Raw genomic sequence first — 19,220 nt, 5'->3', positions numbered from 1 at the left:
ATCCACACATTTATCTGTTCTAAGCATCTATTCAGTGATTGGATGGGTTCAGAGTCACCTGGTGACATCGTGATGTAGAGCTGTGTATCATCTGCGTAGTTATGGTAGCTAATCTTATTTCCTGTTATAACCTGAGCCAGTGGAAGCATATATATATTAAAAAGAAGGGGTCCTAGGATTGAACCTTGGGGTACCCCACATGTGACCTTTGACTTTCTGGATGAGAAGTTTCCGATTGAAACAAAGAAATCCCTGTTCTTTATGTAAGATTCAAACCAGTTGAGCACTGGACCGATGTGTAATACAGAAAATATAATAATAATATATACAGTGCCATGTTCCGTGTATCCTCAGAGTTTTAATTAATAACGATATAAATGTACATCAGATCTGCAGCATTTATTCCTTCACTGAGTTTTTATGTTTTCAGGCGGGACACTGAGTTGGGGGGCGTGGCCAACAACAGCTAATTTGTATAATAGTGACATAGCCCTAAAACGGCTCATTCTGAAAACAGGCAGAACTGATCAGGTGAAATCTGAATATCTGAGAATGATTCTGTGTATTAAATGTAATGAACATGTTTTGTAGCCCACAGACCCATCCTGGTTTGTTCAAGAAGGCATAATAGGTCCCCTTTAATTGAAATTTTTAAGTTTTTACTAAGTTCTTTGTGTCAGTCTGCATTCCTGGGTCCAACTTCTTTGAAACCTCGACAAACTGTCCTTTTAAAATAAACTAAAAATTGAAACAACATCAGCAAACAAATTTACAATCAGTAAACAAACATCAGCCAAACAGTCAAAGATCAGAAAACCATTCAACAAACCTCATCATTCAACAATTATCAGTCAACAACGCAACAATTTCAAACCTTTTTGCTGACTTGCGTGTCAATGAACACAATGTCATCCATAGTTAGGATCAGTTTGGTGATGTTCGAAGATCTTTTATACTTCCTGTTGAAAAAAATTCATGTAATGATCAGATTCACACAATGAAGAAAAACATTTAAATCTTCAAATTCATTGCAAGTTTAAATATTTTTGGTGTTTTCAAAAAAAATTCCCACATTTTCTAGTTTAATGTTTATATCTAGAATCTAATTAAATTTAGTCAGAAATCAGAGGAAGAAGAAGAATTGATTACTGTCTGAAACCTTTAATAACAAACTGATTTTAAGATTATGGTTTTAAACAAAGAAAAAAAAATCAGGAAGTCAAAAATATTTAAGGTGTTTTTGCTGTGTGTGGGGGTGTACCTGATCCAAAAGTAAAAAGCTGTAACCAGACCACATAGTACCAAGAAGATGAAAAACATTGTTACGGCATCAACACCTGCAAAAACAAAAAAATCAGACCTCAAACAGCTTCAGCACATCTGAGAACATCTGAGTCAGAACATCACAGCCAGGGAATGCACCACCAACAGAAACTAAAGATTCCTGCTCTGCCTGATGGTCAGTGAACGCACCTCCAGTGCAGGTCTCCTCTGGACTGAACCAACAGAAACTGGCCTTGGGGGGTTTTCCTCCAGGAAAGAAAAAAGAACGGCTCAGTGGTCTTAGACCTCCAATCGTGCCGTCAGCGTGCATTGGTGCAAGTGAGTGCGTTGGCACCAGGCGGTCACCGTCACTATCCAACACCACATACCTGGCCTGAAGGCCACGCCCACCTTTGCCTCCATACAACATCTGAGAATGACAGAAAAAGTATGTTTTAGCTCTTTGTTGTTGTACTTGACTTAAAACAAATGAAACCAGAGAACTCAAGTAATCAAAATAAATTCATATTTTCACAGATGTAGCAGACCCAAACATTCTTCACCCTAAAGATTAGTTAAATGGGTGCCATAAAGATTCATTATCGCCTGCCACCTCTGAAGGTAGGTGAACATTTATTTGCCTGTTTCTGTGTGTCATTTTGTAAAACCTCTCTTGAATTACAGAACAGCTTTTAATTACACTTTCAGAAAGTAATCACTGCATAAACATCTACAACTGATTAACATTTAAAGTCAACTTAATTCAAGATGGCCACCACAGATAACTAACCTTAGAAAATACAGAAATGACTGGTTTTAATGATATTGAGCTATATTTTGAAGTGGTAGTAGTTAGGAATCATCCTCAGTGCATAATCTAAGATTTGGTAGCAGCTGATGTGCATTACTGAAGAAATGCTAGTTTTGTTTTCTTAGTGATAATCCTGCACAGCTTGATGATTTGACTAAAAGCCACCATTTTTGTTTTTCCACTTTAAAACCCTAAACCCCCTTGTGGTGGATTATTTAATTTTCTGATTGTGCTGACATTTTATTTCCTCTGAAGGTTTTCACAGTTTTCACTACCTGCCTAAGGGTTGAGGTGCAAAATATCTGAAGTTATTTAGTTTTTAATTTTTTATTCCAGATTAAAAAAGAAGTTTAGTAAAACTCCAGATGGCAGCAGTTTGATTATCTCTTACTGAGACTGTTGTTTAAATAAATTATTTCAATTGTTTCAACTCCTAAAAACAAGTTTTGTCAAGCTATTAAAACTTAATTATCTCAGTACAATCATTGTTTAAAGCATTCTGATAAAATCTTTTTAATGCAAAAGCACTGAAGGTAAATGTCGATGTTAGATCAGTGCACTACTAAAAACAGTTAATGGGAAAAAATAATAATGTGACTTTACTTTGAATCTTTGTTCTGTCATTACTTCAAGTTAAAGTCATGACAGGTGTCAAAATGAGGGACTTTTCAGTAGTTTTGATTTGAATTTTTATGCATTTAACACAATGCCTCCATCATTAAATGACTGAGGGTTAATGTGACTCAGACTCAGGGTTTTTGTAAAAAATCATGTGAGAAAACAGCAAATATTTCTTATCTTTGCTCACAACTAAATTTGGTGAAATTTTTCCATTAGAGTTCAGAGTATCCCAGCTCATTTCATCTGATCTCAAGTCAAATTTATTTATATAACATTCTTCAGCAACAAAGCAGTTCAAAGTGTTTCACATCATAAAAACATAATACAATAAATGAGCAAAAGTAAAATAAACAGAGAAAAACCAAGTTAGGAGACTAGGATTTAAAAATTTACACTAAACTTATGTAAAACATGAGCTAAGATAATCTAAACTACTAGATAAAGTACGCTTAAAGCAAAACTAAAATAAGTTTAAACAAGCAAAAATAAATAAACAAAAGCTATAATAAGGTATAAAACAAACTGAATAAAGTAAATGAGCTAAAGTAAAATAAACAGATAAAAAAACCAAACCAGGAAACTAAAATATAAAAAAGCTAAACTAAACTTATCTAAAACACAGGCTAAGATGAACTAAACTAAAATATAAGATAAGCTTAGCCAAGCAAAATTAAAGTAGGTTTAAGCAAGCAAAGGCAGGATAAAATGGACTACTGTATTTTCTGGACTATAAGGCGCACTTAAAAGCCTTCAGTTTTCTCAAAAAACGAAAGTGTGCCTTATAATTCAGAGTGCCTTAAATATGTATGAAGTTGTAATGTCTTAGTAGGACTTTGGTAAACTACAAAGCCGCACCGTTTGCAGCATTATGGCTCAATTATAATTGAGCAGGGCTCCGTGCACAGCGCGCGGTGTAGGCGTTTATACTTGACGCTTAGGTCGGTGCAGTATTCTCTGAAAAGATGGGGCTTGACACGATTTCTGGTGTTAGCCAAACGTGAGTACCCAGGAGACGGACAGACACAGGAGAAAAGTTTTAAGATAAGCAAATTTATTTTTGGATCAGGGTGGGGAAGGGGAACAGGATCTGAAAAAGGAGGGATATAGGGTAAGTCTTCTGAGCTGCTAGAGGTTCAGAGGCAGATTTGACTACAGGTGTAACGTGGAGGCTTACGACAGGTGGTAGGGTGCGAGCTTGGATGTGCGGTTCCAGGAATCCCAGGTGAGTATTTACAAGGGGCAGGTGAGTAGTTTGTAGGTGGTGATCGGTCGTGGTACCAAATCCCGTCGGTGGATATTTACAACGATTCTTGTGGAGGTTTGTAGATGGCAGGCAGGCAGGCTTCGGTGTAGAGCCAGCAGGTAGGTCTTTGAGGAGGAACACAGATTAGGCAGATCTTCAGCAGGTGCGCCAGATCAGGTAAGTAGCAGGAGGGCTTCCAGGTAAGTAGTTCTCAGGTGGCAGGGTGGTGAGCAGAAACAGGATTACTGGTAAGTATACCGAAGACAAACACAGGTAAATAACTTTCAAAATTTCTTAGACTTGGTTTTCTGGCTGGGGCCGTTTACCCAAGGCACTCGATGCTTCAGCGACAAACTGCTCCCTGCAACTGCCTTAAGAACCCTGGAGCTGGATGATGAGAACCTGCTGCAGCTGTGAGTAATTAGGAGGCCGGCCAATGAGAAGATCCGAGGGAGCAGAACAGGTAACAGGTGGCAGATTGCCACACAGCTGGTTTTTTTTTTTCGCTAAATGACTATTTATTGACAGTGCGCCTTATAATCCAGTATGCCCTATAGTGCAGAAAATACGGTAAGTCATGCTAAAATAAACTAAGGAAAACCAAACTTAGATATAATATGCTCACAAACAAACTAAACTATGATTTAAGAACCTTAGCTGAACAGACTAAAATAAACTACCTTTGCTAAAGCTAATTCAAGTGAATGAGAAAGGAATGGATAGGGTGACAGAGATGGTGGAGGAATGCCCACGGAAACTGTCCCAGATAAGCCTCCTTGTCATAGTCTCCTGATAGTGATGGAAATTTTAATCAGCCAGCCTTTGGAGGTGAGCTGTCACAGATCCACAGGTATCCTGGGGGACAGAACTGATGGGAGTACAGCGTCAAATTTACGTAACATCCACGAGAATTTTGAGATGGCCAGCCTTCCAATGCTGACTCAGTGGAGCCAGATTCATATATCAGAATTGTTTTTAGGTCATACTGATGCCATTAATTTCATGCCAGCCTTAGGAGTCCCACTGGTTCATCTCAATGGCGAATCCAAACAGCCAAATTAATCTGGTCATTCACGCCGGGCCAAGCCGGTAACTTCTCCAAGGTCGATTCCATTCGGGCAGCGAGATCCAAGGTCCACAGCTGGCCCACGACTCACAGGAGTTGCATCCAGTATGCACCTCTGTTTGCATCCTTGACCGTTATTATAGATGAACACACAATCTTTCACTTTCTCCAGGAATCCATCGTGTATCCAGCTGGATATGTCTTGTTGGGAAAAGAGGGCTTTCCAGTGCCCAGTCTTCTCGTTGAGAAAATTTGATCTATTGTGTTGAGAGACCAGCTGACCAGATGCATAATAATTTAATTCAGAAATTATGCAAAGAAAGGCTCCAGAGAAAGAAAGACAATCAAAAAACAGGACAGACAGACTCTCGCCGAGAGTAGGAAAAAAAATAAAACAGAAAGGACCACAGCTGGACATACTAAGATAAACAAATTCGGGATCAGAAATGATACAAGCTAAGACAGGCTAAACTAAGTTATAAAATAAGTTTAACCAAATAAAACTAAAATAAGTTTAAACAAGCACAGGCAGGATAAAATGGACTAAGTCATACTAAAATAAACTAAGGAAAACCAACCTAAGATATAATAAACTGAGTTAATTAGGGTATAATAAGCCATATAGACAATATAAAACAGAAAGGGGCAAAAAGGGGTAGGGGGCAGCGAGTACAGTGAGTTAAGTCCATGAACTCCCAGATATCCCTCCAAGCCATAGACCGTGATGATTGATTGAGCGTTCACCAGCCGGCGTCAGTAGGGCTCTGATACAGGTTCGCAGATGTCATAGGAGGGAGGGAACGGGTAGGAGCAGAGTGTCTTGTTTACATAACATCCAGGAGAATTGAGATAGTCAGCCTTCCAAGGCCGACGCATGGAGAACCAGATTCAGATAACAGCAACTGTTTTGGATCAGGCTGACTCATTTAATTTTCATCTGCCTTAAAGTCCTAAAGTCTTACTGGTGCAGCTCTATGACAATTCCAAAACAGCCAAATTTGTGGTCAATCCCACTGAGCTGAGCATGTAATTTCTCCAAGATCAATTCCATCACACCAGTGAGTTCCAGGGACCGCTGCTGGCCTGCGATTCTCTACAAGAATCAATTCGAGTCTGTAGTCCTGCTCACACAGCAACTGAGTCTGACCATTCAAAGCACAGTACATTCCTCCAGTTTTGTAATGGCCAAAACAGCTGCTGACATTTTCCAAATTTCACGATATGCCAGGTAATCACCAAGTCCAAAAAGCAGAAAGCCTGTTATCAAAAATCTAATTATGTACACATCTTCAATATCCTTGACTGACAATATAGACAGACACACTATCTTCCACTTCCCCCAGGACCCCATAGTGTATCCAGTTGGATAAGTCTGGTCAGGGCAAGAGGGCTTTCCAGTGCCCAGTCTTCTCATCGAGAACATTTGATCACTTGCGTTGAGAGACTAGCCAACCAGAACCATAATTTGCAATTCGGAAGATATGCAAAGAGAGGCTTCAGAAAAGACAGCACTGGACTGAGCAAAAGCAGGGGGAGAAGAAGCAGTTCCAACTTTAGCTTTAAAGATCTCCACTGGTCAATTTACTCCCAGAAGGACTTGACTGCAGTCACCTCTTGTCCTCACAGCTTTTAGTCACCGTTTCTTTTTAGAAGAATTTTTTTCTTACCTTTTCTCTTTCCACCTTGCATGTCTGATTTCATGCTTGTCCCTCCGACTCTGTTTACATCCAGAGATTATTTTACTGACTCAATATCCATCAGACTGTCTGAAGTGTTTGAATGTAAACAAACCACTCTGTTGGCAAAACCTGATTCTGCTGATTTCACTCATTTATTCCAAATAAAGCTGTAGACTTTTGGTAGTGAATGATGTGTATTTAGCTGTTATTTTTATCATAGATGATGCACATGTACAAAAAAATTGTTATTAAAAACAAACAAAAAAAACTGTAGTTTGACAGCTATTATGGCTTTAAGAAACAAGTTTCTATGCTAACAGTTTGTTTTACACATGCACATACACAAGAACTAAATCAAATTTAATATACTAATCTGACATGCTTAACTTTTTCTTGATAAAAATACTTTCTTATTTACTTAAATATGACTGGAGGTTTTTTTTTTTTGTTAGGCAGTTTATTTCTGTCTTGTAAGTTAACATTAACCATTTATGAGGTTTGTATCAAATTTTAATGTTACAACTGAAACTGAATCAATTTAAGGAAGCCAATCAGTGTTTAGGAGTTAACAGGTGAAATACTCATCTGTTGTTTTTTATTCATGTCTTTAATCTAACAATGAAATATACTCTGGAAATGTGATAAATAATTAGAAAGATGATTTTCCACTAAATACGTCTTTATTTCTGACCTGATTGAAGCCCTGGAAATCAAAGCCTCCATCTGATTGGAAGAGATGGCTGCCAGTCACCCAGTGCCCGCCACCTGCCTGACGACGCTCCTCCACAGCCTTAGCAATGAAGTACACCATATTATAAATAGTCCCAAAAACTGGAGACACCTGTGGACAAAACCCAGGACAGAATTTTAACATGAACATAAACTCTTATTAGACAGTAAGGAAAAACATGTTTAAATTCATAAAATCTTTAAAAGGACCTCTCTCTGTCCCAAGGTATTTCTGTCCTTGAACTTCAGTGGATCCTTAATCTGAGCCATCTTTGTTTTGCAGCTTCAGCAGATCGTTTACAAAGTGAAAGCTTTGAGAACTTCCAACATATTCTTAATGAGACTGACACTTGAAATCGTTTGAAGGAATGTTTAAATGTTTTAGGTTTCTTGAATCCATGCTTGAAGAGTTTGTACAGACTGATGAAGTTTCCTAAGGAGTCTAGAGTTAACAGAATCTACAATTAAAATTATGGGGTGATGAAGTACTGTAACAATATTTATGCAAGTGGTATGTATTCCCTTTGCATCTGCATAAACATCAAAACATTTCTCAGCAGTCTATCGCATATTTTATCCTGCTACCATCCATTCCATACAGAAATGACTAACACAAAAACCATCAACATGACTTCTTGCAATCCTATGTGGTCCAGCTTTATAATTTCTACACGAGATCCTTTCAGCAGTGAACAGAGGTCAGTTTGACATCTTAAATCAGTCTGCACATCAGTGAAATCAGACCAAATAGACCAAAATTCAGTACACACTTTTAACAATCATCATCTGGGCCTTTTTCCTCATTTCATTTTTTCCTGTGCACCAGTCTATTTTCTCAGTTCAGTCAAAGAAGAAGAAAACATATGCAGTAAGTGTTACTTGTTGAAGACTTGAACTTTCCAGAAACCCACTGTTATTATTATTGGAATCATCTTCTCTTGCTAGATGTTCACAGTTATGGGTTTCCAATTAATCTAACATGCATGTTTTTGGTTTGTGGGAGGAAACTATGGCAAGAAAACACAAAGTCCACAGAAAGGTTTCAGCCTGGTTGTAACCACTGCTCTTCTGTGACACACATCTTGTAAATATTGTTTGTTTACAATTTGATGTTGTTTAGTTGTTTACCTCTGTAGCAGCAATAGCAGAGCGGATCTCTCTGCTGATTTGAGCCTGACGAAACGCTTCATAGAAACTCCGATCAGATGCCATGGTAACAGTCAAAACAGCACTGTAGGCATAGCGTAGCTGCGTGTTGTTAGTCAGCTGGTGAAACGTTACATCCTAATTGAACAGATGAGAGAACCAATCAGAACTATGAATCCATCCATTTTCTTTACCTGCCTTTTTTTGTTCTGAGTCACATGGGAGCTGGTGCCTATCTCCAGCAGTCACTGTTTGAGAGGCAAAGTACACCCTGGACAGGTCTCCAGTCCATCACAGGAACTCTGAATCATAAAACATAAGATTAAAGACCATTTTAAATAAGGAAAAGGTAAAAAGATTTCTATTTTTTTCCTTATTTTTACGCAATAAATCACAACCTTTTATAAATCACACTTTAAATGTGATTTTAAAGAAAAAGTTGAGTTTCCCTTGAGACGCAGGTGTATTTTTGATTAGAGAAAACATTCAACGTCTCCACTTCTTGTAGCTCATCTGAAACATGGACTTCAGGTAAAAGATTTACTTCAGACTCATTTTTACATTGTTTCTCACTCATTATTTTGCTTGAGTTATTGGTAACAATTAAGGTTTCTTGACTTTCTATGTCTGTTAGACCTCATACCAACTCAACTTTTTAAAAAGTTTTACTTTTAATTAATCACTGTCCTTGAGCAGATCAAATGTGTCTAAATTTGTTATGAACCACTGGTTTTTAAATTTGAGTGATTCAGTATTCATTTAAAAAAACTCCCTTGAGCCCAGTGTTTTACCTAATTACAAACCAATATTAAATCTAATTTTTATGTCTCAAATACTTGATTGTGTTAAGATTACTGATTAATCATTTGCACAATAATGGTCTTCATGAATACTTTCAGACAGTATTTATAGTACTAAAACTGCTTTGATCACAGTAATGAAAAGTCTCTTTATCGCTTCAGGCAAATCTCTTGTGCCTGTGCCCATCTTGTTGGACCTCATTGTAGCATTTGACACCATCTTGTTACAGAAACTAGAACATTGTCTAGTTGAGGATGTGTCCTGCAAATTCAGCAGTTTGTTACAGTGTTTCATAACGTTCAGGATTAGGTCAGATTCTGTTCTTTTTCTACTTTCTTCTGTTAACTATTGTTATCAGAAAACAAAACATCAACTTCTGTTGTTACACCAGCTGTTTATATCAAAGAAATGAATACCTGTTAACTAAGTTACAGGCTTGTCTTGTAGACAAAGACATGGATGACCAATAATTATCTACTTTAGGATTCTGACAAAACTAAAATTGTTTTGGCCATAAAAAACAGGTCTAGCTTCAAACCATCTCTACTAAAGCTCTACTTTAGCTTCAAGTGCTACAGTAAGAAACCTTGGAGTCATTTCTGATCAAACACTAATAATTCCTATATTAAACATCTGTGCAATATCTAAAAAAAAATTTAAAAATCAGGAGCATTTTGACCCAAAGTGACAGAAAACTGTGCATGCTTTTGGAACACGCAGACCTGATAACTACAATGCTGTTTTAGCAGGGTGTCCAAAAGGTTCCCTAAAAATCTTCCAGATGATTCAAAAGCCTGCAGTGAAAGTTCAGACAGGAGATGCAAAAAGAAAATATATTTCTCCTATTTTAGCATTATTACACCAGCTGCCCGTCAAGTTCAGAATTCAATTTGAAATACTTCTTATCACAAACAGTTCTTTTCATGGCCTGGCTCAATCCAATTCACAAAACCTTAACATTCATACAAGAACACTTTGCTTGCTCAAATCAGATCAAAATGTAGGATTTTAACTTTAACACATTGGGACATGCAGCTTTTACCTTTAATTGTGCCATAAAACAGACCCATGACTGGTAGTTGAAAGCTCAAATCTGAGACCTCTGTTTAAAGTTGGTTTCTCTCGTTTGACAGATGGCTTCTTTCTAACAAAGACCCTAATGAGCCTCTAATGTGAGGAGAGTGAGAGTAATCTACAGGTGAATCTAGGTTACACAGCATCTCAGCATTAAAGGCTTGAACTCCACACTCTGCTTTTTGAGTTGAGAAAGCTCCTTGGATGAGAAGTCAAACGTCTTCAGCTACAGAATAGAAGTCCAGCTGTTTTTGTATTTTCCTCTTCTTTTTTTTTTTTTTGAAAATCCACATTTAGCAGTTTTTACTTTATCAGCTTATAGACTTGTACAAGCTGAGCTGTTAATTATGAAACAGTGGCAGCTCCAGATATTTTTTTCTGCAGGTGCTAAGGGGGTGCTAAGCATTTTAATGAGGGTGCTATGAAGGATTATTTGTTCTTACAGTTCTCAACACACACAGACACAAGCACAAACATATATAATCATATTATATATATATATATATATATATATATATATAAAATGAGGATAATGAAATATACATATGTTTCTGTGATAGGCCAATATTTCTACCTAAAACTCTATCACAGGAATAAAGAAGCTTCCCACAACATGAACATGTAGCAGTGCACTGATCTCAAGTGAAGCGCCTCTCATGAGGCTCAATAAATTGCTCAGTAATTTCTCTCCTATTTAATTTGTCCAATTATTCTTTGTGGATATGACACAAAGCAACACTGTTGAGCCAAGACTGTGTCATTGTGTTGCGAAGCCAGGTTTTTAACCGCTGAAGACCACTGAAATTGCTTTCAGCCTTAGCAGAAGAGGCAGGCACAGTAAGCAGCAACCGTACAAGTATTTCCACTTCTTCAAAAAGGCCCTGGACTTCTGGCAACATTCCTCACAGAAGACCCTGCATCATTGTCTCTGCTGCTGGCCTCTGATTTAACATCTCCTTCTCCTCCCTAACTTTGCTCTTTCTACTATGGCAATAAAGATTATTTTTAAAGCAACAGTGAGCACTGTCATATATCAAACACTGTTACCTTGGTTACGGCAGTTGTTTACGTTTTACGGCGGAAGCCTCAGGTATGCGCGGGAGCTGTGCGTAGGGGCTCGGCTGATGCCAAGTGGACCACCGTTGTGGTAGCTCCGGTTTGTTATGTTCCTAGCTGTCAATAAAGCGGAGTTGTAAAAGACGAACTAAAGCTTGTTAATTCTACATGGTGTCAGAAGTGACCCGGACAACTACATCACCCATAAGTTGTGAAACGGAACAACTGTATGGCGAAGTTTAACCCGCTGGAGAACTTTTTCTTTGAAAAGTCGACTGAATGGCCTGATTGGAAACGGAGGTTTGAACTACAGGATCGCCTTGAAACTGGATAAAGATTATGGACCAGTGCAGATGAGCTGCCTAATTTATGCTTTGGGCAACGAAGCAAAGAAGTTTTACACATCATTCACGTTCACTCGAGAGGAGGATTGCGATGATTCTTCTATTGCTATGGAGAAGTTCGATGAATATTTTTTTCCCCTGAGAAATATAATCCACGAGAGAGCCTGTTTTCACCAGCACATTCAGTGGTGGGGAGAAAAGGCTGAGTGTTTTATCCAAGCGCTGTACGACATATAAGAAACCTGCGAGTTTGGTGCATCGAGGGACAAGAACATCCAAGACCGCATCGTCATCGGGATACAGGATGAACTCTCCCGCCAACTGCAGCTAATAGAGAGTTTGACTCTGGCCGAACGATACAGACCGTCAGATAAACTGAAGAGGCGGCTGCTCAGGTGAGCCTACATGGCAACACAGTGACATCAGGGGAGGAGATCCACCACAAGAAGTGGCACTCACACTGGAAACCACAACAAGTAAGCAGCATGGTGGAAAAAAAGGTGGAAATGAAGATAAATGTGGGAAATGCGGTAAAATACACTCTAGAAATGTCCTGCAAAGAAAGCTGAGTGTCACAACTGTCACAAACTAGGACACTGGGTCAGGGTGTGTCGGAACAAAAAATCTGTAAATGAGGTTACAGAAACTAAAGACAAACCAACCTCATATTTCTTAGGTTCTGTGTGTGATAACAATGAGAAAAGTGAAGCCTGGACTGTACAGCTGGTGCAGACGTTAATGTGATAAATGAAGACACTTTTCACACTCTCACCCCTGACAGAGTCCTAGAACCATCTGATCTGAAATTTCATATTGATGAAAGAAAAGACATTCCGTGGACAGACCTGTGTTCTCAGATATTGTTTTTCAGACATCTTATGCCAAAAATATTCACACTGAAAAAAAACTTTATCTTTTTGAAGTTATATTATTCAGAAATTAGAATAGATTAGTTCAATAGTAAAGTCTATATGGGCTATACCAGCTAGATATAGTTGGGCTCACCTCTACACACAACTTGGGCTCTGGAACCCAAGTCCTGGAGAGGGGCTGGACTCTTTCAAGAATTTGGATCTAGAACTGAAGTTCACATATCCTGATTTCCCTGAAGCTTCTGCTCCTTCCAGTCTGGATCCTACAACATCGTATTGTGTCGTTTTTAATTTCTCAAGCATGTTTTCCTTTTACACTAGTATTGTTCATATATTTTATAAAGACAGAATGTTCCAGGCCTGTATGTTGACAATGTTCACAATCCATCTGCTAATCCACAGTCTCCTAACTTCAGCTTCCTGCAGACGTCTGGCTCTCCTCTGCCTCGTTCTACTTTCATTGAGTTCATTTCATGGAGCTGACAGGATTACACCAGAGTGTTGAATTTTAGGAAGATCTAGTGTAGAGCTGAAGACCTGCATTGTTTCAAAGACAGCATGTCTTCTCATTGACCACACATTAGCTAGAACTACAGTTTTATAGAAAAATCAGCAAAACTTTTTACTGAAGGTAAAAATGTTTTTTGATTGATCAGTGTAATGGTTGAGTGATCGGTTACCTGATATGGCATGGCATATAGCAGGGCATCGTATGGAATAAAGACGTAACCATCGGAGACCATCCCCATCTCCATTGCAGCTAAAAGAAGTGCTTTTTGATGCTCTCCATCAATCAGAACAGAGCTCATACACATGATGACCACTGAAGAAGAAACAAAGTGAATCAACTGATTAACCCTATTCTATTAAATCTAAAGGTTAAAATAATAACATTTAATAACTGACAACATTTTTTTACAGATTAATAATTTGGTTTGTTTTTCCACAAACTCTTCTGGGTCAACAGAGGCTTTGGAGTCTTCTTGACTCTCTGGACTCTGATCATGAGGGTGTCCCAGGACCAGACAAGAGTCCTTCAGGGTCCCTGTTTCTGGCTCTGCCCGCATGTGTTCATTCACTGACATCATATATAGATTAATCTCCCAGTTCTGACCTTTGACCTTGTCAGCCTGTCTGATCTCTTCCAGTGCCTCCTGAGCTCTGCCTTTACTGTTTGTTTCCATGGTAACCACAGGTCCAATTGGCAGACCCAAAGCCCGAAGTGCAGAGGCCAATTCCTGTCCAGTATTTTCCCAGAGGTCAGTTGGAGCTGTATATCAGACGATAAACAGAGGAGAAAAAATATGAAGATTATCAGAAATGCAAAATACAATTTTAGTTGTCAAACTGGGTCCAAACTAAAAGCATACAAAAATACAAAAGATGAAAAAATTCATAAACAAATTAAACTATCAAGGAACTTCAAGGAATGTATATTACTCAGAATACACACAGACACACTCACACAAAATCATCCAGCAGTAGATTAGAGAACAGCTTTAGAAACAAAAGCACTTGGAAATTTTTGATGTGGATTAAGACTGAATCTGCCAGTGATATAATTCAATTGGACCAGTGTGAATTATAGGAACCAAAGCCCAGTTCTGTTGGACCAGTATAAATATAGGAGCCAAAGTCCAGTTCTAATGTAAGAGAAAATCTTTTTGGACCTTCTTTTCCAACAGGAACATGAAACCATCTCCCTCGGTTTTCTCCAGTGAGCCTTTTTTTGTCCACTCCCAGTGTCATGGACTTCAGTATTTTTGAGTTTATTTTGCTTTTGGTTCTTTGTTTGGTGTTTCTGAAATACTTTGTTATTTCTTGTCCATCTTGTGTTTTAGAGTAGTTCTTGTCTTTTGGCTTGCTGTGATTTCCTTTGTCACCATTCACCTGTCCTCATCTATGCCAGCCACGCCCACCTCACCTGTTTCTTGTCATGTTCCCAGTTGCAACTAATTTTCCTCTCAGCCTCTGTTCTTCAAAGCCAGTCTCTTTTCATTCACTCCTCACTTGTTCTTTCCTACTGGTTGTTGCTCACCATCTCTGCTGTGTGGCATCGTTGCATTTTTGTATTTTTCAAGCCTTGTCCATGCACCTTGTTCCATGTCTTCTCCGCCATTGTTTTGTAAGATTTTATCTTGTTTTTGCTGCTATGTCAGCCTTTTGGTTTCCTTTAAGTTCTGCTAATAAGTTAGTTTCCTTTTTACATTATGATGAGTCTGCATTCTGGGTTTGCCACTCTCCGCCATAACACCCTCCACCCCTCAAAAAATTCATCCACCTGTCCCCAATCAGTTTTTATCTGCCATAAACATATTAACCAGATTGGTTTAACCAAATCAGGACAATAATTAACATGAAACTTTAATGTGGTGTGAAACATTCAACTTTTATTTTGGATATTTTCTATCATAAACCCAGGATTGTTTGTCCAAAGAGCGAAGCCGAAACCAGACACGGAAACGTAAATAAAAGGTAAGTGAGTTTTATTTACAGGTGGTGCAAATATATACAGTGAGCAGGTCTCGGGAGTAGTCTGTAAGGCAAGAAGAACTGGGTGAGTCTCGGGTACGATTCTGGTCAGTGTAGTTCGAAAGATGAAGGTAGTAATGTCTCTTGTTTTCTTACAGATCCAGAAGGTGAGTTACTGCGCAGAGGAGAGGTACCAGAGTGATCCAAAAGATGACGAGCCAGTTCCAGCAAAGGTAAGTGTCAGACAGGTTCCAGGTAAGTTCCCATTAAAGTCCGTAATTGTGGCGTGGCAAACCCTAAGTCGTAGGCAAGACAAAAAACGTAATTAACACTTAGAGCAGAGTCGAGGTTAGACGCTGAGGCGGAGAATCTAACCCGGAAGGTTTGATGCTCCAGCGAAGATCTGATCACAGCCTGCGGCTTAAATGCTAAATGGTCTCGTCACTNACCAGAGTGATCCAAAAGATGACGAGCCAGTTCCAGCAAAGGTAAGTGTCAGACAGGTTCCAGGTAAGTTCCCATTAAGGTCCGTAGTCGTGGCGTGGCAAACCCTAACTCGTAGGCAAGACAAAAAACATAATTAACACTTAGAGCAGAGTCGAGGTTAGACGCTGAGGCGGAGAATCTAACCCGGAAGGTTTGATGCTCCAGCGAAGATCTGATCACAGCCTGCGGCTTAAATGCTAACTGGTCTCGTCACTGGAATCAGGAACACCTGTGGAGTAAGGGTTAGTGACGCCGCCCAAGGGCGGAGCTAAGCCCAGATCCTCACAATTTTCCACATCAAGTAGTTCCTCACAGCAGTTCTGGCTACAAAAACAGGAAAACCTTCAGCAGTTTGTCTACATCGCACCCTCACCTGAGATGATTGCAATATGTGCCCAGCGAAAGAATCTTAACACAGTGAAGAGGACTTTGTGGGGAGGAGTGATGGGCGGTAGGTTTGGCCAGTCAGCATCAAGACAGCCTGGAGAGGCAAGCCCTGCTTCCCAATGTTGAGTGAATAAAGACGCAGCATGGCATAGGGCAGGGTTAAATGGCCCAATGTAGGCATGGCCATAACCCTCCATCCCTCCAAGTTCAGTCAAAGCTGAAAAGAAACAGTAATAATGAAATTATGATTATTTGAATACTGATAGTACTTAAAGAAATACGTTAGTCTTTCCTTTTTGTGTAATTTGTGAAAGACTAGTTTAGTAAACTGAAGTATTTCTCACCCAGTTGTTTGGCAAAGTGCTTAAGCAACAAAATTTAAGGATTTACATCAAAATTTTGCACTTGTTTATTTGCTTGTTGATTGGTTTACAAACCTTTGGAGGCGGAGCAGTCCTCGTTGAGCAGTTTCACATCATACCAGTATCCTCTACTCAGACCACCATCACTCCGCAGCCTAGACAACGCCAAGTTAGCCGCCGCTGTCGGCATCGCCCTGGAGAACATCTGGTCACATGACCAGGGACCAATCAGGGCAAGCTTGAAGGTTGCCGTAAAAACCTCAGTTACACATAGCAACCAGAGGCATGCCCCTAGCAACCAGGTAATCTTCATCCTGGTGACCTGCAGAAGATTTGTTTCATGATTAGCTTGTGTTTATGTCCAGTCAGAAACTGGTCAGAAGTATGCAATACACACCAGTGTATTCTGTCTGTTTAAATACGCCCGGTCTCAAAGATGTTTTGGGATCCTTTGTGGAATTTCTAAAGATGATAAGATGTGACAATTAAAAGGACCCCCGTGTTCTGGCTAAAAAGAGAGAAATAATGGCACTCATTCATTTGTGTGTAAGAACTGCCTTTTAATCCTACAGCTGCCGCAGAACTTAAAGACTTGCTGAAGAGCAGAGAAACATCACTGCTTTAGAACCTCCAGCTCACATGAATTACACTGACACAAACAATCATGCATTAAAAAAAAAGTTTGCAAATAAAATGATTTTCTGGCTGGTGTTGACTATATAATATCTTACCAGTGTTTAGTGTCCTGGAGTTACTCAAAATTACGCTCAATTTTCTTTTTGGTTTTTCTGAAACCGTTTTAAATTGGTTTATTTCTTATCTGACAGATCTTTTACTGTGTTCATGAATATTGTTCACTCTGATGTTGTCCTGCGGGGTGCCCCAAGGTCCAGTTTTGGGCCCACTTCTTTTTTTATTGTACATATGCCCAATAGGTTTTATTTTAAATTCCTACAGTAATATCTCTTACCATGTGTATTCTGACGCTATTCAAATATACTGTTCATTTCAAACTTCCGAATTTTTAAAAATTAGCTGAACTCAGAAACTGCCTGACTGACATTGAAATCTGTCTGGATGATAACTACCTGCAGTTAGATGCTGGCAAGACTGAGACGCTTATTGTAGCTTCTGAGGACAAAATCGCGGAAATCAGGAAGCATCTTGGGTTTTTAAACTCTTCAAAGAAAAATAGTCTCTGAAATCTGGGTGTTCTCTTTGACAGTTCTTTGTCTTTGGAATCATTGCAAATTGTTAGTTTGCAACTGTTTTTATCATTTAAGGAATATTTCGAAGCTGCAAGCTATTGTATCACAGAAGGAATTGGAAATGATTGTCTATGCTATTTCTTCTCGTTTAGACTATTGTAATGGCCTTTTAGTTGGTCTAGGTAAATCCTCCATGGCTCGTCTTCAGTCTGTGCAAAGCGCTGCAGCCAGGCTTTTAACTAAAACCCACAGAACAGCTCACATAACTCCTGTTCTGGCTTCTCTGCATTGGCTCCCAGTCTACTTTAGGACTCACTTTAAAATATTGGTTTTAACTTTTAAAGCACTTCATGGTGAAGCTCCCAAATATATATTAGAACTTCTGAAGCCTCTGTGTGTGTCTAGAACTCTGAGGTCTTCTAATAAGATGCTGCTGTCGGTACCTAGAACTCATTTTAAAACCCGTGGTGACAGAGCATTTTTAGGTGGTGGCCCCGAGGCTCTGGAACGCTCTGAATCTACTGACTTATTTAAAAAAAGTCTCAAGACATATTTTTTCAAACTGGCTTTTGGTTAATTTTGTTCACTGATTTTCGCTGATAACAGCAAAGTATTTAAAACATTTATTTCTTTAATTCTTCAGGGAGTCTGTGTTTAATATATACTGTTTTCTTCTTATTTAGTTTAAATTTTATGTTTTGGTGTCTTTAACAGGACTACATCTGCTGATCAGTGGAGAAACTGCCCATCAGAACAGGGCCGTTTGTAAAGTTACACAGTCAAAAATTAGCAGCAATATTTTGGTTTCTTTAACCTTTCATAAGAAGAAAATGGGTTTTTATTTTTAAAAAATCATATTTTCATCATGTTATTCATATATTTATAAATGTCATAGTTCCAAACTAAATATTTAACTTGCAAGTTAAATATGTAGTTAAATGTTTAGTTTGTTATTTTGTTTAAAAATTAATGTTTATGTCTAAGTTAGATTTTTAATTTCCAAACCAAGTATTTAATTTGCCAACTAAATATTTAGCTCAGACTTAAATATTTAGCTAAATACAAATTCCTTGCCAAAAAGCGGATGTGGACTATCAAAATAAAAGCTGAACCTGTATAGCTTTTAGAACAGCTCGTCTGATGTTCTCTGCTAACACGTTTGACATGTCCAGAGGAAAAGAATGATGATAAAATACGTTACATAAGAGAAAACTGAAGCGATTCAGTATGGCCAGAAGCAGTTGCTCTTCTGGTGTTTAGACGTTTGGCTTTTATTTTGATAGTCCACTTCTGCTTTTTGGCAAGGAATTTGCATATTAGCTAAATATTTAGGTCTGAGTTAACTATTTAGTTAACAAATTAAATATTTAGTTTGGAACTATGACCAGGGCCGTAGTTGAGGACCCCGAGGACCTCGGGGTCCTCAGTGGACCTCAGTGTTTCTCTGCTGTGTATATTCTAAAAACATGAATCCAAACAAGGCTTTTGAACGGCGTGGTTCTCTGCGTAGCTCCACCAGTTTCCTGTAGGAGGCGCTGCAACTGTGTGCAGCTGCAGCCAAACTCAATGTCTACGAAGAAGAGCGCAGCTTTGCTACCTT

The 19,220-nt window shown here is 38.8% G+C and overlaps 1 protein-coding gene across 2 annotated transcripts in view; it reads right to left on the bottom strand.

Annotated features, from left to right (window-relative positions):
• The window catches only part of LOC108250633 (retinal guanylyl cyclase 2-like), a 36,274-nt gene that overhangs the window by 15,965 nt on the left and 1,089 nt on the right, over positions 1 to 19,220 (bottom strand). Inside the window, exons 2-11 of one of the 2 annotated variants that reach the window (XM_017440607.3) lie at positions 16,810 to 16,874; positions 16,488 to 16,734; positions 16,037 to 16,267; positions 13,820 to 13,975; positions 13,386 to 13,528; positions 8,541 to 8,696; positions 7,375 to 7,524; positions 1,474 to 1,693; positions 1,262 to 1,337; positions 875 to 959 (exon numbers count right to left, since the gene is read on the bottom strand). In XM_017440607.3, coding sequence (XP_017296096.1) covers positions 875 to 959; positions 1,262 to 1,337; positions 1,474 to 1,693; positions 7,375 to 7,524; positions 8,541 to 8,696; positions 13,386 to 13,528; positions 13,820 to 13,975; positions 16,037 to 16,267; positions 16,488 to 16,725 — 1,455 coding nt within the window. In that variant the 5' untranslated portion in view covers positions 16,726 to 16,734; positions 16,810 to 16,874. The remainder of the gene's footprint in view (positions 1 to 874; positions 960 to 1,261; positions 1,338 to 1,473; positions 1,694 to 7,374; positions 7,525 to 8,540; positions 8,697 to 13,385; positions 13,529 to 13,819; positions 13,976 to 16,036; positions 16,268 to 16,487; positions 16,735 to 16,809; positions 16,875 to 19,220) is intronic. The other variant, XM_017440608.3, reaches the window with a different exon arrangement.

The sequence above is a fragment of the Kryptolebias marmoratus genome, unplaced genomic scaffold, assembly GCF_001649575.2.
Source record: "Kryptolebias marmoratus isolate JLee-2015 unplaced genomic scaffold, ASM164957v2 Scaffold30, whole genome shotgun sequence".
In the NCBI taxonomy this organism is placed as follows: domain Eukaryota; kingdom Metazoa; phylum Chordata; class Actinopteri; order Cyprinodontiformes; family Rivulidae; genus Kryptolebias; species Kryptolebias marmoratus.
Note: the sequence above shows the minus strand (reverse complement) of the source record. Positions and strands in the feature narration are given on the sequence as shown.